The 21,865-nt window shown below is 34.0% G+C and overlaps 7 protein-coding genes across 9 annotated transcripts in view; 3 read left to right on the top strand and 4 right to left on the bottom strand.

The window, feature by feature from the left end:
- Window positions 1-5,221, bottom strand: part of LOC101901704 (sodium-dependent neutral amino acid transporter B(0)AT3) — a 33,965-nt gene extending 28,744 nt beyond the window's left edge. The window contains exons 1-2 of the mRNA XM_005186215.4: window positions 5,126-5,221; window positions 2,020-2,703 (exon numbers count right to left, since the gene is read on the bottom strand). The gene's annotated coding sequence lies outside the window, so the exon portion shown is untranslated. The remainder of the gene's footprint in view (window positions 1-2,019; window positions 2,704-5,125) is intronic.
- A 3,503-nt stretch (window positions 5,222-8,724) lies between these two features.
- LOC101887750 (uncharacterized) lies at window positions 8,725-12,442 on the bottom strand. Its single transcript, XM_005186219.4, has 4 exons — window positions 11,747-12,442; window positions 11,489-11,683; window positions 9,717-10,907; window positions 8,725-9,632 (listed from the first exon to the last, which is right to left on the bottom strand). Exons 1-4 carry the CDS (start codon window positions 12,270-12,272, stop codon window positions 9,004-9,006), a joined length of 2,541 nt encoding a protein of 846 aa, XP_005186276.1. The 5' UTR covers window positions 12,273-12,442; the 3' UTR covers window positions 8,725-9,003.
- Window positions 12,443-12,467: 25 nt separating this feature from the next.
- LOC101901535 (uncharacterized) lies at window positions 12,468-13,237 on the top strand. The gene has a single exon (XM_005186214.3). The coding sequence runs from the start codon at window positions 12,575-12,577 to the stop codon at window positions 13,148-13,150; it is 576 nt and encodes a 191-aa protein (XP_005186271.1). The 5' UTR covers window positions 12,468-12,574; the 3' UTR covers window positions 13,151-13,237.
- LOC101887585 (uncharacterized) lies at window positions 13,216-17,060 on the top strand. Of its 3 annotated transcripts, XM_020037733.2 has the most exons (4): window positions 15,810-15,900; window positions 15,983-16,120; window positions 16,398-16,502; window positions 16,573-17,060. In XM_020037733.2, the coding sequence occupies exons 2-4, from the start codon at window positions 16,074-16,076 to the stop codon at window positions 16,925-16,927; spliced, it is 507 nt and encodes a 168-aa protein (XP_019893292.1). In that variant the 5' UTR covers window positions 15,810-15,900; window positions 15,983-16,073; the 3' UTR covers window positions 16,928-17,060. The 3 variants fall into 3 exon arrangements, with proteins under 3 accessions (XP_019893293.1, XP_019893291.1, XP_019893292.1); XM_020037734.2 differs by lacking the exons at window positions 15,810-15,900; window positions 15,983-16,120 and adding an exon at window positions 13,216-13,336; XM_020037732.2 differs by having other exon boundaries at window positions 15,594-16,120.
- LOC101901369 (alanyl-tRNA editing protein Aarsd1-A) lies at window positions 13,922-15,583 on the bottom strand. The gene is made up of 4 exons (XM_005186213.4): window positions 15,421-15,583; window positions 14,806-15,318; window positions 14,494-14,750; window positions 13,922-14,427 (listed from the first exon to the last, which is right to left on the bottom strand). The coding sequence occupies exons 1-4, from the start codon at window positions 15,457-15,459 to the stop codon at window positions 13,932-13,934; spliced, it is 1,305 nt and encodes a 434-aa protein (XP_005186270.1). The 5' UTR covers window positions 15,460-15,583; the 3' UTR covers window positions 13,922-13,931.
- Window positions 17,061-17,658: 598 nt separating the features above from the next.
- Window positions 17,659-18,578, top strand: LOC101887409 (uncharacterized). Its single transcript, XM_005186217.4, has 3 exons — window positions 17,659-17,934; window positions 18,004-18,105; window positions 18,169-18,578. The coding sequence occupies exons 1-3, from the start codon at window positions 17,756-17,758 to the stop codon at window positions 18,503-18,505; spliced, it is 618 nt and encodes a 205-aa protein (XP_005186274.1). The 5' UTR covers window positions 17,659-17,755; the 3' UTR covers window positions 18,506-18,578.
- Window positions 18,579-20,888: 2,310 nt separating this feature from the next.
- On the bottom strand, window positions 20,889-21,371 carry LOC101901203 (small ribosomal subunit protein eS28). The gene has a single exon (XM_005186212.3). The coding sequence runs from the start codon at window positions 21,275-21,277 to the stop codon at window positions 21,080-21,082; it is 198 nt and encodes a 65-aa protein (XP_005186269.1). The 5' UTR covers window positions 21,278-21,371; the 3' UTR covers window positions 20,889-21,079.
- Window positions 21,372-21,865: the final 494 nt, after the last annotated feature.

The following is a 21,865-nucleotide window of genomic DNA, read 5'->3' as shown; positions in this document are numbered from 1 at the left end:
TTTCGTGAAAATCGGGCTATATTTGCGACCTGTAGAGTGATTACAAATTAACATGGACAGGAGGCGAGATAGGAAGATCCATATATACTTTCCTATGTGGGAAACCAATATTTCGAGGTGTTACTTAATTTTTGGCCCAATCAAACTTATAATACCCCCAACACATAGTGTTGTAGGGTATAATTATACAATTTTGAAGACCATAAGATAACATGATTCTTTACATGTATGCAAATATTTGCCATATATGGTGATTCTCCAAACACCATCTTAGAATATTCTCAAAGTGATACAATAATGTTGACCTGTATAGAAAATTATCTGGCAGGGAATGTCGGACCTATTTCGAATTTCACATGCCAACTTTAAGAAGATTTCGTTAAAAATATGGCTAAAGTAATTTAAATGTCGAATACCGGGAGGTAATGCAATATTTTCACATGCTAAAAATATGGCCAAACTCTCAAAAATACCTTAAATCGGGTAGACCCGTTCGAGCTTATAACCAATGGAGGAGATATATATATATATATATATATATATATATATATATATATATATATATATATATATATATATATATATATATATATATATATATATATATGTATATATGTATATTTCGCCATTCCAATCCAAGTCCTAAGTTTATCATTCCATTTCTAACATAGCGAAAAAAACAATTAAGACCCTAAAAGTATATATATTCTTGATCAGCACAAGATTATATTTAGATTTAGTCAAGTCTGTCCGTCAGGCTTTCTGTCCGCCTGTTGAAGTTACTTTAGCTTCCTTACGGAACGAAGTAGATCACGAAATTTCAATATATTTATATATATATATATATATATATATATATATATATATATATATATATATATAGCTAAAGTAACTTCAACAGACGGACAGAAAGCCTGACGGACAGACTTGACTAAATCTAAATATAATCTTGTGCTGATCAAGAATATATATACTTTTAGGGTCTTAATTGTTTTTTTCGCTATGTTAGAAATGGAATGATAAACTTAGGACTTGGATTGGAATGGCGAAAATACCGTAACATATATAATTTTTACTTTATTAAAAAAATTAAAAACTCATATGGAATGGTGTTTTTATTTCGATTTCACATTAGTATTTTTACACAGAAATATGTCTTTAAAAACGGATCAAATGGCATATCTCTCACTTCTTCCATTTTGTCAAAAAAAAAAGCTTTAATTACGAAATTTTATGAGGGTCAGTTAATGGTAACGCTTCCAACTGATTTTTTGGAATAATTATATGGTCTGCAAATAAATAACCCAAAATATTTAAAGTTTGCCTTAAATCATATTCTTAATCTTATTAAAAATATAACTTTTACAACACAGCCCTTCTCATTTGAATAAATTTCATAAATTTGTAATTCTCAAAATAGCTTTCATACCACCTCTGATTAACAATTCCTTCCTTAAGAAAAATACATTCCATGCTACCCAAAATATATAAAATATATGTATGTAAATGGTGAAATATCTCCCAACCGTCTAAGCACGTTCTTCAGAGTGTTCAATTTCATTATTATTCTCCTGAACTGCCCCTCTGGAATTTCTATTGAGAAAGGACAAATTCTTTGTCACACACATTCTCTCTCTCGTGTTATTAACGTCATTTTGTCTCAAGCCCATAGATAATTTAACATTGGCCCTCAGAAAGCCAATGTTGTTGGTCTTTCAAAACTAAAAATAAAAGCATGCAATATAAACAAACAAACAAAAGAAGGATTATAACAACAACGAAAATAAGAACAAGGAGAAGAGAAGACGTTAACATTGAAATCAATAAAAACAATTTGCATAGACTTGACATAGAATTTTTTTCTTATTTTTTTTTTTCTTATGTATATAATGAATTTTTAGGGAAAAAAGAGGAAAAGGACCATGAAAAATCACACACACATACATTTACACACATTAATGAACATCATAATGAACACAAGAATGTATCCATTGTGAATTAAAAGCAAATTTGTGATACCTTTTTTTAAGCGAGTTGTGTGACTTATTTCTTCTTCAACGATTTAAATATTTCCAATATTTTTATCCCTCTTTAGTGGATTTTTTCAATTATTAGTTTTTGTAGTTGTATAATTACACATGAGTATCCCACTTAGCTTATATAATAACACAATGTTAAATGTGAACTTTAATAATTTATTGTCGTCGTTCAAGCGAGGAGAGTGGTGAGTGGTGCAGCAACACACACATGTACATGGGGTATAGGCAAAAAATTACAGCAACGGTTTTTTCTTCAAATTTGAAAAATAACGCCCGCGTGTTTTCTTTTATTAGATGTCCTGTTAAATATAGCCATATATATACAAAGCATTTAAACGCACTCACACACATCAACACTTTATTTTTTCATTTAATTTTCCTCTGTTTTCTTTGTATTAGTTTTCCATTGTTTTGTTTATTTGCCAGCACTTTCGTTTTCCTTTTTTTTTTCTTCTTCTTTTCGTTTAGGTTTTCTTTATTCTTTGTGATTTATTTCGCAAATGTGTTTGTGTGTGTATGTCGTTCTGTATCATTTATCATTGCATTCTGGACAATTTCACTTTCACTTTTTTTTGTCATCTACTCTCGTTGGCCAAGAGTTGGGGGAGAGTGAGTTATCAAATCACTGATACGAGGACATCAGAAACGCAAACAGCTATTTCATCTATGTTTGTTATACAAATAGAGAGAGAAAAATGAATTTTGCAAAACGAAAAGAGAATAAAGTATAATGAAAAAGAGAATTGGGAGAGCTGCTGTACACAAAGCACACGACATGAATTGGTGTGATGTAGGCCGAATCATGATAAGAACAAAACCTGTAGTGGGTGTTTCAGAAAAAATGTGTGCCAAACATAGTAATGGTAGTAGGAACAGGGATGGTAGTTACAAAAAATGGTACCCCTGTGTATAACAAGGAGATTCTATGATATATATCTTTTGATGCATGCAAATATGTCGTTCGAAATTACGGTTTAACATCCAATGTGTTTTCGAACGAAATTAGTTAAAAAAAATTTGGTGCCGATCTGGCGATGCCCGTTCATCCTTCTATATCACGAATAGAATGTCCGATTTTCTTCAAATCATTATCACACTTATAGTATGTCTACTTTACAATCTTTTTGCCAGGTTAACCTTTGCTAAATCCAGTAAATTGTAAACGTAATATTACATCAAGTTTGAATGTAGTATCGGCCTTCGCAGTTCCAAGTTGACGCATCTCAATTTGCATACTTTTTATAGCAGATGGGGAAATAAGACAAAGAGGATATTCCTGTCAAACCAAACTTAATTACTTGCATGACAACGTTTTTGTTAAACTAAGGTCCAGTTTGAAGAAGAAATGCATCGGGTTGAGCCTATACATCCTTTCAAAATCCCACCCGTATGGACGAAAGAGGTCGTAAAACCAGTAAACAAAGTCTAAATGTCGGGCGGGGCCGACTTTGTGATACCCTACACCACTCTGCATATTTAGTAGAGCTTCATATAAACAATAAGAAATAAAAAATATAACAAATCGGATGAACAGTATATATGGGAGCAAAAGCTATATCTGAACCGATTTTCACCAAATTTGACATACTTGTTTCTAGGCTCAATTTTGTCGTAAGTGTCATCCAATTTGAGCAAATATTACAAGTTTGGTGCAAAATAAAAAGCTAATCGGACGAAGATATATGTGGGAGCACATATTACGGCTGTGCAGAACAAATTCAACAAATCGGATGAACAATATATATAGGAGCTGTACCTATATCTGAAAATTGCATAATATTTGGGCTGATATTACACGTTTGGTGCACAATAAAAGGCAAATTGGACGAAGATATACATGGGAGCTTTATCTAAAATTTAACCGATTATCTCCAAATTTAATAGGGTTCGTGTCATTTGTATCGGACATTAAATGCGACCTGTACTTTGTGTACAAATACCGAATATATGGAATTACTGTTATATTGGGTCCTTTACGAAGACATGGACCTGTATATGCAATTTTTGTCATAGGCCATTGCAATATTCAAATACGTTACTTAAAACAATCCCGGTTAAAAATGTAGTTAAATTCATGAAAATACCGAATATAGGGAGGTACCGTTATATGTAATTTTCTGTCACAGGGATTAGTTAGTCCTCAAAGAGTACGAGTTTTACTCTCTACCCTTTTTTGTGTGGGAGCGTTCCCAAGCCACTCCTGTTTGAAAAGTAAGAGTGAGTATTCGAAACGCACTTAATTGAGTAAGAGATTGCTCTAAGAGTGAAATCAAGCGGAAAAAACACAAAAGCAAAAACAGTATCATACGAGTGTGCAATGTTAGGCGCCAATGTTCTTCAACGTGTTAGGTTTGGATCGCTTGCAGCTGTGGTTTGAGAAAATACTCATTCATGCAAATGCAACAATAGATTTCGTTCGAATTTTGACCCCTTCCCCCTATTGCTCCATTTCATTCTTCTACTCCGATGAATCCTCCTGCTCGAATTCGAGCAAAGAGTGAAACTCGCTCGTATTTCACAGATCTGGTAAGGAAAACAATCGACGAAGTATATATGTGTTAATAAAATACAACTCTGTTTCGAAACAATTTATCTTATGTAAATGCCGACTTTTTTCCTATTAAATCTCCCTCTTTATTCTTAATTAATTAAATTTATTAATTAATAATTACTAAGAAATCTCATATCACTAAAAGTATCATCATCTCCAAAACTATCATCCCTGTTCACCATACAAATGAATAGGTAGGTATGTTAACCGAAACTGCACAACAAAAAATAAATGTTATGGTTCAGAGCGAGAGTCCTAAAAGTTAGCATTTACATGTGTGTGTGCGTGTGTAACAAACAAAAACTACTGTTTTCAGTATGCTTGCTGGCTTCTTTGTTGTTATTGATGCTGTACAGACAGACGGGTAGGTGGGAAAAATGTGTTTTTAGTAACTCAAGTTATGGTATGTAGAGAGGGGGCGAGTGTGGATGCGAGAGACACACTTTGGGAATTTTTGCATAACACTTTTTCAAATTACAATTTTCACTTTCATTTTTTAATTTAAATTTCTTAATGATTTTTTCTCAGGGATTACTTTTTTTCTTCTTTTAAAAAATCTCTTAAAATTTCAATGATATTTCATAAAATTCTCCGAATAAACAAAACAAATTTTTAATATATATATTTTTAATTTTTTTTTAATTTTCACTTTTTCAAATTGTCTTCAGTTGGGTTTTTCCGAACACCACAAACGTTGGCCAACACGACTGTTATAAAACTGTTGATGGCACAGGTAGAGACTCAATGAATTCCTTTCGTTTGTTTCGCTGTTCTAAAACATCGCATTTTGTTCTAAACGACGAATCAAGTTCAAGCGAGAGAAAGAGAGCGTAAAATCGTCCTCATGGTTTGGGGGAGTGTGAGTTATAGGATAATATGAAATGGTAAAAGTCATTGACTACGACTACTACTAATGTGTGGGAGAGAGGACTTTGGAAAGAATGCACATTCGCAAACACAAATGTTTTCGCTCTCCCTCTCAATTTTATTGTCAGTTAACTTTTAACGTTATGATTCTTTTGATGGCAGCTGCTTTTGTCAGCTGCAGCTTCCTTTGAGACAAATAACTGATTTTTATTTGATTATAGATTTTGACAAGGGATAAAAGTGTGTCAGATTTTTTTATAAACGTATTTATATGGACACCCAAGATGATTGTTGGTATCAACACCAACACAAGTGTATCTTTCGAGACGAAACTGTTGATTGTTGATTTTATTAGTTAATTAGTGGGTGTCGTATACGTGATATGGATTATCTTTTATTACCACTCATACGCCATGATGGTAAATACTAAATGCGACAGAATTCAATTTTCAATAATATTAAGAAAACAAGTTAAAAGACCCTCAGCCTAGCGTTATGAGTGTTAAAACTGTTGACCCTTTATGGGGGAGGTACTAGAAGGAGTGGGAAGGAGACCTCTGGTTGAGAGATATTTTTAGAAAAACATTGCTAATTTGTTTCGAAAGTTATAAGGTATGTACCAGAAGGGGTAGGCCGATATATCCCATCGCCACACTAGATATTTCATTAGTAAATATATTGGGATGCGTGAATTTTTAAAAGAATCGGATGCTTTTTCGCTTTTATGAGCGTTTTGTTCTTCAAAATGTTGACACCTTTGTAGGAGAGGTACCAAATAGAATATGCCGATATCTACTATTTTCACAACATACCTTGAGTTGATTGAAATATTGGAATGTGTGCTTATTTCGCATTTTATGAGATATAGAATAATTCGTTGTGTGGGAGGTATGAGAAGGAGTTGACCGATGTATACAATCATCACACCAGATTTTGAATTATCAAAAATATTGCGTTGTGTGAAACTTTAAGACAATCGAAATCTTATTTCACATTTTATAAGAGTTTTAATTATTCCAAATTCCGTCCCATTGTGAGGGAGGTACTTGATAGAGTGGGTCGATATTGTACATTTTCGCACCTAACCTAGCACTGACGGAAATATTGGAATGAGTGAAATTTTTCGGGCTGTTATTTCACATTTTATAGGAGTTATAATTATTCCAAATTTTGACCCTTTGTGGGAAGATACCAAAAGAAGTGGTCCAAAATATTTCGTCTTCACACCAAATCTTGTGTTTGTAGAAATATTGGCATGTGTGAAATTTGAAGATTTCAAATTTTATAGGAGTTATAATTATTCAAAATGTTGACCCTTTGTGAGGGAGGTACTTGTTGGAGTAGGCCGATATTTTTTATTCTTGCACCTGACCTAGCACCGATGAAAATATTAGGATATACAAAGTTTTTACAAAATCGAATGTTCCCTTATTTTTCTTTGAGGTAAACAATTTTCTCAAGAAAAGTAGAACTTTTGTGGGGGAGGACCAGAAGGAGTGTACAGATACTGCCCATCTACGAACTCGACCTAAGTTTGACAATAATATTACGATGTACCAAGTTTGGACGCCAAACGGCATAATTTTTACATTTTTTTTAAATTTTATTAAATGAAAGCAAATTGTCGGAAATAGCATTAAATTTTAGACTAAGTTTAGATTTGGTCAACTTTGGCACAAATTATGGCCTTCAAACGGCCAGTGAAACCGTCACACGCTGCCCGAATGTTGCTCTGTGGTATTTTGGCTCATTCCCGGCAAAGCGCTTGGCTTTGGTATTTTTTTACTGCCAACATTGCGTTCCAAATACTCCAGACACAATTGTCCAACGGATTGGTATCCGGAGATTTTGATGGCCATTGTGCGCTGGAAATGAAGCGAGGAACTTCATTTTGTAACCATTCATGGGTGGAGCGTGCTGAGTGCGATGGTGCTGAGTCCTGTTGGAATGACCAAGGTATGCGGCCAAAATGTTTGCGTGCCGAAGGCTTTAATACACCCTCCAGAATATTTTCGCGATAATATTTGGCATTTATTCTGATGCCACGGTCGATTAATACGAGCGGAGAGCGACCATCGGCTGTTATTGCGGCCCACACCATCACCATGGCCAGCGCTTGAGTTCTTGTGGCCAACCGAAAGTGCACATTTTCAGCTGACCTCTTTGGCAAGTAAACACGATCAATTTGTTTAAAAACTGATGGACAGCAAATGTTTTCTCATCGGAGAAAACCAAATTCGGCAGTTCACCACTTTCGGCCAAGCGAAGCTTTAACTCTTTTGAGTTTATTTTCTTTCTGTTGCGGTGTAAGATCGTGCACTTTTCAGCTTTACCCCGAGCATATTTTTCAATGTTTGCCGAATGGAATATTGCGATATGTTGAGCTCACGAGCCATTTTCGGCCACGACGTCGGGTTTCGATCAAGTCGCTCCTTTACTTTTCGAATCATTTCTGCTGATGTTGCTGTTTTGTTCCGTCCATTTCCTTGACGTCGGACTACGCTACCAGTATCACGGTAACGAGCGATGGTACGAGACTTATTTTATTCACATTAAAATGCTGGAGTGCTCTAACGATATCCACTTGTGGTTTTCCAGCCAAATATAAAGAAATCACACTATCACGCTTGAATTCCATCACGAATAACTTTTTTCTGAAAAATTCTCACCAAAATACTTGTGTACGCTTGTAAACAATAAACGAGTGGCTTAGAAATGGCAGCAATCTGAAGGTGGTTGCAGTTTTTAATCTCACCCTGTATATCCTATCTGGCCATATGGCTGGGTGTATAGAAACCTTTTGATTATGAGAGTAGAACAGAAAAATAACTGATATGTGTATCAATGTTTTGAAAATTTACATGGCAACCTAAATAGAGGGGCAAATTCCTTTCACATTTCTTGAAATTTTCGTGTTAAAATTTCCCTTAAAAACAATTCTGGTATTGTTATCAGCAATATAACCGAAGACACCAGTCCTAGAATGCAAGAATTCCAAGTAATCTTAACCCGACAGTTTTAAAAAATGTGAAGGAGAGAGGTAACATGGCGATGTTAACTTTCAAATCTTCGATGCATGTGTCTTCTATTTTTACCACTTATTTCCTAATCTACTGAGTTTTGGCTTTTTTGTTGTCAGTGTAATTAATAAAATAAAAGTAAATAAAATGACCTTATTATTCAGAAAACTGCAAACCCGCCAAAAAAAACCAAATACCTACCATAAACAGCGAATGAAAGACATAAACTATTTTTTTAAGACTCAACTAGTTTCACGTTAGTTTCAGATGTTTCCCTCATTGTTTCTTTGCACATTTAAATCTTAAATAAATGTTTAAAGAATATTTACTTATCTGCTTAATAAAGCTAAGGTTTAAATCTAGTTAAAACAAAAATATATATAACAGTGATGAATATATTACAAATAGTTTGTATATATAAACACATATATATAAACTATATTGTTATACATATTAATTTCAATTTGATTTAAAATATTAAATTAAAAGACATTAAAATAAATCTTTTTTTGTACTGTTCTAGACACTAGAAACCTTTAACATATTTCTTAGCTTTCTTTTTCGTTTTCGATCGATCCAATGAATTTGTTGTTGTATTAAGAGGAAGTTCTTCAATGTTAGACGTATTGATTGTTTGAGTAATATTTACATCTGCAATTTGTGTCGATTGAATAACATTATCAAAATCTATTGTGTCTTGAGTTTGATTGAAAAGCAAACTATTTTCCGCTTCTGCAGTTATGTTTGAGACATCATGTCCAGGTATTGATGCGTTAGTTCTTGGTATAACAACCATGGCAGTGCTCGTATTGTGATTAGTTTCAAGCCAACATTGAACTTTCTTATCTGGATCTGGCTTAACAAGAAGGTTGGACTGTAAATTGCCCAAGTTTACATCATCTTTTTCGTCTTCCATGTCAATATCCCATATTGACAGGAGATCTGGAACCAATGCATCTTTGTAGGAATGTAAAGCTCTAAATGATTTCTGCCAACGACCCAAATGAAGACGTTTTCTTTTCTTTTTGACTGGCGTTGTTCGAGCTGGAATTTCTTGTGCGGGTTGCTCGTTTTCACTAAAGCTGTCGTCCATAGCCTCCATATCTTGTTTGACGTCACTGTTTAGATACTTGCAAAGGAAAATCTTGCGCATACCTAAAAAAGTATATATTAGTTATAACAGAATATAAAATTTTCAATATCAAAGAACTTGAGGAATACATAGAATAATTTACTCACCTTTCATATTCTTTATTTCAGTGTAGTTCAAGACACGCTTTTGTTCTACAAGTTTTTTTGCATATTCGGCTAACATCTCGTTGCTGTTTTCATTTCCCCTTACATCAGGTTGTTGATCATCTTCTCGTTTGGTTAATGTACGAAGAAAAATGTCACCCAAAGAGTTTGACGTTAACAGCGTACCTAAAGGAGCCTCGTTTCCTTCCAGAAGAGGATGACAAAAACTCATGCCTGTGGTGCATGACATTAACCTATTTTTTAAGTTTGCTTCTGGCTGCAAGCAATGACCCTCAAGTCGTGCAACTTCGTATGCTTCAAGTAAACTGGGAGGTTGGTAGGGCAAACACGGAGAACTGAAAAGATGTTTGGGAACACGTTGTGATGTTGTTACTGCCATTTTTTCTACGTTCTTCTTTCTAGACAACTGGCATATATGTAGATCACCGGCAATGGGAGAAGACAATGCTATATATTCATGATTACGCACTCTATATGTATCTATCAACAATGGGGAATACTGTAGCTGGTGAGACCAACGACATATAACCCCCTCAGGTTCATCAAATGAAAATTCTTTCATATAACGTATATCCATACAATGCAATTTATGATTTGTAGCCACATAAAAGAGATTATTGAAATCACTTGGCTTAATGGCGGTTATGTGATCACATAAGGCATTGTGTTCGATGACACTTGTGGCCGCTGCCATCCATTGTTCTGGTTTGGTGCGTATATCGATGAGACAAAATTTATACTCGTTAGCATACAGAAATGTATTCTCACGCCAAGGTTTTATAGAATTCCACGATGGATTGAAACCATTCGATTCAATTTTAAACAAATCGCTTAGTATAGGCTCGCTGGCTCCGATATCGTACAGACGTACATGTTGTTTCATTGTTGTTAACAGAAGTTTATTGCAGTCACGATCCGATTGTGTAAAACTTATAAATGGTGTAGATTTTGTACGAAATTGTGTTAAAATTCTTAGTTTGTTTCTTTCAGTCAGTGTATTGATTGCAATTGAATTTCGTTGACGGGTAATAAAGCAATTTTGATCGTTTGCATTGGGCGATTTCATTGGTTGTATTTCAAATATTTCACAATCTTCTTTCGATGTAATTTTATCCAATGATTGTAAAAAACTATTTTCATCGGTGTCCTCAGTCTTACATAATTTCATTATTTCTGGAAAAATGTAAATATCATTATTATTTGTCATAATCTTTGAAAAAAAAAATCTTTTTAATTGAATGTTATTACTTATAATAGCTAAAAAATTTGGGTAATTTTTTGTTATTAACATAAAAATATAAGATGAGTGTCTCTAAATTAAAGTTGTATGTTAATTTCATGTGTTAAATCCAACAAAGATCTATGAAAAATCCAAAACCTCGCTTGATGGTTCAAATTGTCAAATAAAAATCCCCTTGATATCAATAATATTGCTGAAGCAGTATCAAGGTCAAGGTTTCTTTGTGATGAAAAATTTTAAAACGCCGATACACCTGTCTTCTACTTCTAGATCTACCTTCATAATCTACTGGATTTTTTCAATAATTATTTTTTGTATTAAAAATTTATAATTTGATCGACATTAGACGTAACTACTTTTGCACTTGTGCTGATTTCTACTCTTTATCAGCTCAAATTGTCCATGTGATTCCCGTAAATGCATTTGTGGCAATTAGGATACAAATTAATCTGCAGCCAAATATTTTCTTTGATGTGTGTATATTTGAATAATTAACTAAGTATACCGTTCTTACCAATTGTTTGTAAATTGGGTCCCACTGCATGTATAATGTGTCCCATTTCCGAATTAACGCACAAATTACCACCAGTATAGTAATAATCATAGCTTGCATTAAAATATGGATCGGGTTCTATCAGCAGCCTTTCGGCCATATCAAACACAGATGTGTGGTATATACCATTCTTTTCATCGGATCTTGTGGTTTTTTCTAAATGTTGGGAAAGCATGGTTAAATGTTATTGAGTGCATTTTATATTGATGTTTGGCTTACTTTTAATTGCATTATTATATGTACTTCTTGTTTTATATAAACGCTGACGATGTTTTTCCCTGGTCATGGGTCTTCTACAGCATAAATCTAAATTTTCCTGTATTATGTCGCCTATGAAAATGGGCCGAGGGATGGAAAATGCACATGTCGGATAATTACTTAGTTCATTTGGTGCATCCTGTGGCCAAAGGCCCACATTGAACGCCGGGAAGTTGTCGTGATCCACGTGATAGAACAGACCCGAACCATTGTGTAGCAATAATCTTTCTATTTCATTATTTTGATTATATTTAATGCACCGCATTTGCTTTGTATGCCGTAGTGATGACTCGAATTCAGCATCTGTTAGTTCAACCGGAGGATTTGTCCTGTTCCCGGCATTATCTTCCCCCATTTCAGCGTCTTCTTCATATTCATTGTCCTTGGCTTGTTGTATCTCGAGATTTGTTGATTTCCTCCTTTTATTTAGTCTCTGTAGACAACTTTTTGGAGTATCCAAGTAGAATCGCAATGCACGCTTAGGCATTCTATATAGCTTTTATTTTAAAACTTTGTAAATAAAAAAATCCACCAAACAGCACACTGTTTTAAGAAGCTGTCATGCCTGGTTGTTTATTTATGTTGAGGCATAAACAACGAAAACGTGAATTAGTTTGCCTTACGTTACGTTACATGTTTGACTAATTGAAGAAATAAGTAACAGCTGATTATGACATTAACCTATGAAGCAAATGTTTAGATTTGTGATTTGTAGTGTGTCTTGAAAGGAGTTATATGATATAAATTTCACTTTGAACAAATGAATTAAAATAAGTCAGTTTCTACACCATGCGCTTCTTTTCATTGTCCAACCGCGTCGCCAGCATACGCGCCAGAATTGACAACACATTCAGCTTACCTGAACGCTTCAAGGGCTCTTTTGTGGAAAGGCTTACAAATTACTGGAAAAGTCTTCTGACCGACTATAAAGATGTAGCCGTTGGAGTTGTCAAGGAAAGTATCAATAAACCAAAGAAAGCCATGTTTTATGGTGGACTTGGATATACGGCTTACTTGTGTGGTAAACGTAACCCTGGTGAAGAAGATTTTACTATGCAGTTTCGTTTGGCCACCAATAATATGATATTGGTACACCCATCACTGCAAAATCCCAACTCAGATGCCTACCTTAGACGACTACAAGAGGCTATCAATCAGAATCGTCTACGATTTTTGTCACTTGGTATCTTCACACTAGTGTGGGAGGATTTGTACGACAGTGATGACTGCACATACCCGGCAATATGTGAATATACAAAGGTTTCATTTTGGTCGATACCACAACATGTTGTGGATGTAGGATTTTGGAATAAATTTTGGCGCCTGAAATGGGAACTGCACAATTACGATGCAAATTATTTGTAATGTGAATATGCAACTAATGTTAAATTTATATAATTAATTTTTGTTTAACTAAAAATAAAAAAGTTAATAAATATCGTTAAAACTGTATATGCATTGAAATCATACACAAAATGGTAAACCTTGACAAAGCGCAGAAATTTAAATGTTGGAGAGTTTCACAACAAACAAATAAGAAATCCACACCATGTAAGTTGAAACAGCCTTATGAAAATATTGATAAAATGAGAAAAGTAAAGATTTTGACACCAACTGAAATATCAAAAACTTATCCCCCTTAAATCGCTTTAAAGTACTTTTAAGTTCCGGCCCACACTCCTCCTAACATGATTCTATTAAAATATTTGACAATTGAATATCACAAAAAATTAACAGGCGCTGGATATCTGTAGAATAAAATATTTACATAAGGAGCTGAAAACTTTGCAAAATGATGTGATATTTCTATTGTAAACGATATCAAATAAAACTGGATATGACTTGGAAACAAACTGAAATACCATTCAGCTCCCTTTTTACAATAAACATTTGTCGCTTTGCTAAAATATTTTACGTTGCTACCTTTTCTCCTATTAATTGAAAATTTTTTACTATGAAATTCCTACATTTCTAAACAGATTTATGTCTCTCACAAAAATGTCTTTATTTATCTAAATAAACAAGTTTATTGTTTTTATCAAACAACTGATAGGTTGGTATATACAATAGCTTATCTCTCAATTCAGAGATTGTACTTATTGAAAATCATTATTTTTATTTGTTTATCATATTATGTTTCTCCCTTTTACGATCCTTGGGCTGGTTCTTTTTTAACTTCCGTATTGTTGACATTTCCAAAATGTTTCTCCAACAAAGCTTCGCATAATTTTATCTTGTCACTGTCATTAATTTTACCCTGATACATGCCCTCTTTACCATTACCTTTACCATCCAATATTTCCATAAACTTTGGACCAAATTGTTCTACTAATTCCGGATCGCCCTTTAAAACCATATGACCTTTGCCGGGTTGACGTCCGACACTTGGCTCCGAAACGGTAAGGAAAAACAGCAATATACCCTCCACAGAGACATTTCTTAAAAATGTGTTAATAAAATCTGGTTCAATTCCATCCTTTTTGTGTAGGCTATAGTATTTTGGTAGGGGTTTTGGCAATGATTCCAATTTTTCAGCTTCCATAATAGCCAAATCTTTTAGAAGTTTTTGAAACGATTTCTTTGTTGCCTTTAAGTTGTTTTGCAACTTTTGAATTAGTTCGACGTGTTGTGGTGGGCCACCTCTGTAAAGCAAAACAAAAAATATAACTTAATAATGAATGGGGGTAATTAATTATCTTTGTGCTTACTTCAAGGCCAAAGTCACCTGTTGCTCCCTCTCAAAGCATTGTCCCAATACTTTGGGGACTCGTTGCCCAACAACAAAATAAACATTAACACTATTCTTGCTCTTCTCGGCATACAGCAGCTTGACGCATTGCAATTGCGATAGATTGTTGACATGGGTACCGCAACACATATTATCACGCTGGCCTTCAATACGTATAACTCGTACAGGCCCCTCGACATCTTTGGGTAGACCTCTGGGAGCTCTTAAGCCCTTCAGCTTAAATCCAAATAATTAGTTAATTTGTGTTTTATTTACATCTATCTTCCATTACCTCATGCAAGTCACTCTCTTCAATCAATGCCACACTAACCGGTCTACCCTCTCTTATAATATCGTTGGCCATATTTTCGATAACATCTAGGGACTCTCGGGTAATAACGTGTTTCGTGTTCAGTTCAATGTAGGAAACCTCACTTCCCAACCACCAGGATGTGGTATTGTAAGTAAATTCCTTATCAAATAATTCCGTAATTAAGTGCTGGCCAGAATGTTGTTGCATATGATCAAGGCGTCTTTCCCAATCAAGAACTTGTCTAGCCTCAGATCCAACTTCAAAACGTTTACAGGTTTCAACAAAATGAACAGCATCTTTGCCTTGGCGTATAACACTGCGAACGGGTAGACCATTAATTGTACCATAATCACAGGGTTGTCCACCGCCCTCAGGGAATAGTATAGTGTCTTCACATATCACATTGTAACCTTCCAATTCAATTGGCTCCGAGTCTCCATTGGATGGAACTTTCAATTTAGCTTCCTCACATGAAACAACCGTAGTCAAAAACTTAAAATAGAAACAACAGAAAATTATGTTTCAAATACAATTTATAACGTCCTGAATATGCAACTTATATCTGGATGATTTTTATTTATTTTAAATACAAACTTGTTTCAAAAAGCTATCCTCCTGGCATTTGAAAACCATTTTCGTATTGCGCTTAAGATTTCGTTTTAATTGTTATTTCGCAATTTATTTATTATGCAAATAATGCAATTTTGTTGTGTTTTTGGCAAGCGTTAGAATGTAAACACAAATCAGCTGTTCAATGTTAAAAGACCAACAAATACACGTGTGTTTTTCGTTGTAAGAAATTAAATAAATATTAGGTTTGTCTAAATCTTGGAGGTTTTACTCTGCGATTAAAAATATCAAGGAAAATATTGATTACACAGACACACTTATTACGTCCTATGCATTTTATTTCAATTTTTTAATCAGAATACATTTTTAATTTCAATAAATCTAAAATGCAAAGAATTGAAAATTTAGATTGTTTTCAGTGTTGGAGGAATAAAGAAAATGTACGCGGTGAAAAGATCAAATTGAATAACCCAAAATACTGTTGGTTATATCCGAAAAACAAAAGTAAGGATCTGAATAATCTTTTACCAAAATTTGAAAATTGCAACGCCTCTTTATATACAAAATGTGATTATTATTTGGAAAGGCATGTCCACGAAATTATACTGCGTTTGGAAAAGCTTTTTAAATCGCATAATGATCTGACGAATAAGGAATTGGACATTCAAAACCAACTAATGGATATAATATGGATTAATTCACAAAAATATTTAATTTTAAATGGGTAAATTTGTTATTTAAGCTATAGAAATAAAGCATACGCCAAAGAAAACGCTTTAAGGTGGGGACATAAGTCGCTTGGCATCATTGCATGGCACATTAAGCGAAATTAATGAGGAACAACGAAAAGCGTCACTAAATGTGTCCAGCGTGGATGCAAGCAGCTTCGGTAGCCTTACATTTATTTATACCATGTTTAAAAAAGCGTATGCAAACTAATACTGTCGCATATTAAATATTAATTGTAAAATAATTAAATCAAATTATTTAAATATTTTCAGGAATGGACTTTGTGTGAAGACCTATCCAGAGATTATATCAAGTAGATATGAACAGGAAATTTTACAGGAGCTTCTCTACAACATTGAAAAGATCCATAGTTCGAAGTAAGACCCTTACTTTAGTACCTACATACTAGCCTATACTTAAAATTAATTTTTTTTCTTATTCTTTCAGCTGCCGCATGAGCAAATCTTTGGAATATATCAATGAACAATTGATCGACCTAAAAAATTGGTGCAGCAAGTTGGATTATAAGGTGGATAGTCCATTTATATTGGGAACCTATTATTTGAAATCTCTGAGCTACACCCGTAATTTAATTGAAGACCTTTACCAATATTTCCATACAAATCTCAGTAAATTAAAATCCTGGGCTGAATTAATTACACCCTCAGATCCGGTATCTATTGAAGATTACAAGGCATTAATACAGCCTTGCAAAGATTATGAAACTAACGTGGTAGAGTATTTAGATTCCTGCAGATGCATGCGTTCAAAGAGATTCAAATGTCGAGAAAAACAAACATAATTTAGACATGAACAAATTTAAATGACTTAATTCATATGCTGATTAATATATTTTTCTATAAATATTATACTAGTGTACTTGTCACATTCAATCAAATATTTCTAATAGCGAAATCTACAGAAATCCTCTGGTATTTTTTTCGAGTTTTTATTTTTAATTAATTTGTTTTTTTTATTGGTTAAGTCTGTATCCCACCACTGGCTTAATTATATATTATCCTCTATTGCAGAGAGCAATGTTTTTTCACCAAAACTGACAGCTTTGCAATGTTGGCTGATCGCTTCCAATGTCATGATTTTATGGCGTAAAATGAAATGGTCAGTTGGCTTTTTCAGCTTTTTGATATATTTGACTTTGGTGAAAAGCAAGCTGCCTGCATAAATGCAACAGGCAAGTTCAAAAGAAACTATAAAAATACCTAATTAACGAACTTGTTTATTCGTGTAGCGCTCCATTTTTTTCTAACCTCGTACCATGTTTTTAAATTGTTTTTTTTTTTTTTGAATAAGTAAATTGTTATACCTTTTTTATACGGCACTAATCGGATGTTGTTATGATGTCCATTTGTCAACTTTCAATTTTAACGAATTTGAATAATTTTTTTTTTTTAATTCATAAACACTTCCTCATCGGCCACAAACAGCTGATTATGGATAATGTGACGATTGTCTTCTTATACACACCTAATGTAATTTCAAATCTGACATATCAAATGTTATTAAAAAGTAGACTGTCAAGAGTGTCAAAAGTAAATACAATTATTATTTTTTTTATGACAGCCAAACAACTTTGACCGGCACTATTTTTATTTATTAAAAGAAAACAACCATGGCCGACAATCAACAAAAACCAAACAGTGAATTGGAAGAAGAGATCTTGAGCCAGCTCTTAATTTTGGAAAAAGAGTTTCGGGACCATAACACACTCATGAAGAATGAACTTGGACAGCAAAAAGAATTGATATCTAGGTTATGGGTGCTATCACAAAGATATATTTTACTCATAAGGTAAGGCCAATGGTAATTATACTTGTAGTCCATAAAGAGGTTCCAAATGCAACTCGTTTTATATAACAGCACGGGACCATGTTGTAAATTTCCGGAAATATTTGCTGGACCTGCAGAAGAGACTATCTTGCAAGAATTCTCGGATAAGCTAAAGGCTGTTAAGGCGTCCAAGTGGGTATAAATCAATAAAAAAAAACAATATTTCGAGCTCTAATTCTTTATTGTTTTTTGAAGTTGTCGCATATCTGTTTCTCTGAAGGACCTAAGAGTATCACATCGAACATTTGAGAACTTATGTTCCAAATTGGATATGAATGTAGAATCACCAATTATACAAGGTGATGCCTACCACAAACCATTGGCATATTTTATTGAATTGACCAGTGATCTGTTTAAATTCTTTCATGCCTGGATATTAAAACTCAAATATACATCACATTTAATTGATCCATATAAATGTGATGGTATCGAGCATTACAAGACTTTGATGGAACCTTCGGAGGATTTTGAGGAATATCTTAACGTTGGCCTTACCTATTGCAAGTGCTTGAGACCAAAACCAACATGTTAAATGAAATTGTAGAATAAATAGCATTTTTATTTGGTATATAGATATTTACCAACTGATCTGTGATAAATTTTGACATGAAGTGTGTTTTTAATCTCTGTTAAATTTATATGTTAATTACAAAATTTAAAAGAAATGTAAAAATTGATTTAAAAACAATTAATCTCATTAATCACCTCTACATGGTGAGATGAAAAAACTGCAACCAACTTCAGACTGCTGTCATTTCTAAGTCACTCGTCCGACAGCTGTTAAAATTATTCCAGTGACAGCGCATTACATTGTTTGCAAGCGTACAAAAGTATTTTGGTTAGAATTTTCCAGAAAAAAAGTTTTTCGTGATGGAATGCAAGCATGATAGTGTGATTTCTTTATATTTGGCTGGAAAACCACAAGTGGCTATCCAGAATGAATTAAATGTGAATTAATCTTTTGTGTCTCGTACCATCGCTCGTTACCGTGTTACTAGTAGCGTAGCCTCACGTCAAGAAAACACTAACATCGGGAAAAATGGTTCGAAAAGTAAAGAAGCGACTTGATCGAAATCCGCGTCACAGTGGCCGAAAAAGTGGAAAGTGTCGACCACCTCAAGCAAGCGCTTCGCCGGGAATGGGCAAAAATACCGTAGAGCAACATTCGGGCAGCGGTTTCATTGGCCGTTTGAATGCTATAATTCGTGTCAAAGGTGACCAATTCGAAAAAAATCTAAGCTTATTCTAAAATTTTATGCACTTTGCGACATTTTTTGCTTTCATTCAATTAAATTAAAAAAATGTAAAAATTATGGCGTTTGACTTTTTTGCAGCTTTTTTATTTCACCCTGTATGAATTTGACAACACTGGTTAGCTATATATGGGTTTTAAGATTTACCTTCGGAATAAAAAGATTTGCCTACGGAATAAAGTCTTTGTGGGTCGCCCTCTTCAAATGACTAGTGGTCCGGTCGTTTGTGAGTTTAGTGTAAAGTATACATAAAAAATATTGATCCCTCGATCGCGCTACGTAACATTCGATTCATAAATTCCCTCAAAACGTTAGAAATGGGCTAAAATCCTTCCAAATGTAATGACAGTGGTCATTACTGATATAACTATTTGAAGATGGAGATGTAATGGAAATTAAACGTCTACTCTATTGATGCCTTGTGTTATTGGACAAAAGGTAGGTACACCTTTTTGCCGTGTGAAATTTTGTCCAGGACTTTCATTTCTTGGCACTGGAGAGCCTTATCAAAAAGAGTTTATGAGAGAAAGGATTTGGTATTCCTTCCTACACATGATGTAGAGCAGTATATAATGTCTTTGGATATTGTTAATTAGACGCATTTAAACTTGAAGCTTTAAGGTATTTGATGGAAACCGATTCGATTGGAAACCGCCAAAGAATATATAGTACCAAATTTGATTTAATTTTTGCGAGTAGGGTGCTTGCACGTAACTTTTACATTTTGTCAGCCATTGTGTTTAAATCATTGTCATTTTGGTTGAACTTGTTTTTCGGTATAGGGTATAGGATGTCCCTTGCATAGATTGCAGCGGCATAGCTCATAGACCTTTAGACCAATTGTGTCCATTCTTGATTAAAGAAGCTGTAAGTAAAAATAGGAAAGTATTTGGATTTAAAAAAGTATTGAAGAAATAATATGTTTTAGGTTTTAAAACCAACATAGCTTTTTTGCCAACCTGGAAGTGCTAACAGATTCAACTTCTATTAGGGAGAGTCTCTCTTCTATTTGCCCAATATTTTAAATCTCAGAAACCCTAAAACAACTTTTCGATAATAGCCAAGATTTTGCTATGAACTCCATATAGCGCCGAAGAACACATCCTCACAAAAACAGTTCATGTGAGTTCAGGTCCTGGATCACTCTTATAAAACGGTGGCCACCAGTTTTTGTTTATCTGAAAGCCCCAATTGATATTCATGACTGCTTCTCCTAAAACTTTGATTGTTTACCTCCTTCCTCCCATGGTATCTCTACCAGCCGGTATTAATTTCAAGGTCTATTTGAAATTTCAAAATGTATCCACAATTCCTTCCCTTCAAAACGTAAATTTGTTTACAAATTGTACCACATACAGATTTCTTTTAATAATAAATGATAATAATAATAATTAATTGTTCTCTAAGTACAAAAAATAAACCATAATAGTTCTAAAACACGATCAATCATAGTACTCAACAAACTCAAAATGAGGCGGTCAAATTTGCAACTCGATTTGCAAAATTGCACATTTCCCTATCATTTTCACAACAACAAAAATATCGACGTTCATGAAAAACGCATGGCCTCCAATGCTTTTTCCGTACACACACACAAACAAAACACGTTTCAACAATTCCTGTAGTCCACTTCTGTGTAACAAATTAATAACAAAAACACACTTTTCTTATTTATTATTACATCTTCAAAGCTGTCCGAAGGGGACTTTTGTTATTTTATTAAACATTATTTTTTTTGGTAACATCACTGAAACTTTTATATTTAATATAAAATAAAATCCATTTCAGAATTTGCAATAAATCCAGCAAAAGTCATACTCCGCCCTCCAGTCAGCTTTGACCACCATAGCTCTCTAGCGAAGTCTTCTGGCTTCACGTTCAGATTCCAACAATGTCAAGATATCGCCTTCACGAACGGGTCCCTTAACGTTGCGGATGATTTGACGGTTTTGTTCACCAATGAACTCCACTTTGACTTGGGTACATTGACCCTGGGAGCCAGTGCGGCCCAAAACTTTGATAACACGTGCCCAAACAACTGGTTTATCCATGTTTTATTAAAAAATTTGTGATTTTTGTATAAAAAAATTCACGTGTGACACACGCACAAAGTGACAGCCGGAAACGAAAAGAAAGAATTTTTCGTTAATTTTTGATGAATTTGTTTTGTTTCGTTGAATCTTCGTTCAGTGTGCCCATTGAATGTCAAATTTTTCGCAACAACAGAGTTGTAATCGAGAGGGTATCGTGAGTTGATATCCCGTCGTTACTGGATGACTCATAACTATCATTTCAGTGTTAAATACCTATATTTTCTGTGCTGTTGAAAAAAACCATAAAATTTCTTTATCCTTAAGAAAGGTATAATCGCTTATGAAACAGGGACTTATTGCTTGTTTAGTCAAATTCATTACTAAGAGGGGGTTGATTGTCAAAATTGTATTAAAGTCGAGGCGAAATGTTTTTTTGGGGTAAAACAAAATATTCTATGTTTTAATATGTTCTAGTGTTGTTGAATCTATTTGTGAATAATTCTTACAGGAAACGGGTATAGCCTCCGTATTGTACCACAGGTTCTGGAGCAAAACAATTAGCAATTTTCAAACCTTTCTTTAATTTAGTACAAACTAACAAAGTTT

This window comes from Musca domestica, unplaced genomic scaffold, assembly GCF_030504385.1.
Source record: "Musca domestica strain aabys unplaced genomic scaffold, Musca_domestica.polishedcontigs.V.1.1 18, whole genome shotgun sequence".
Lineage (NCBI taxonomy): Eukaryota > Metazoa > Arthropoda > Insecta > Diptera > Muscidae > Musca > Musca domestica.
This window is presented reverse-complemented; position numbering and strand designations above follow the sequence as displayed.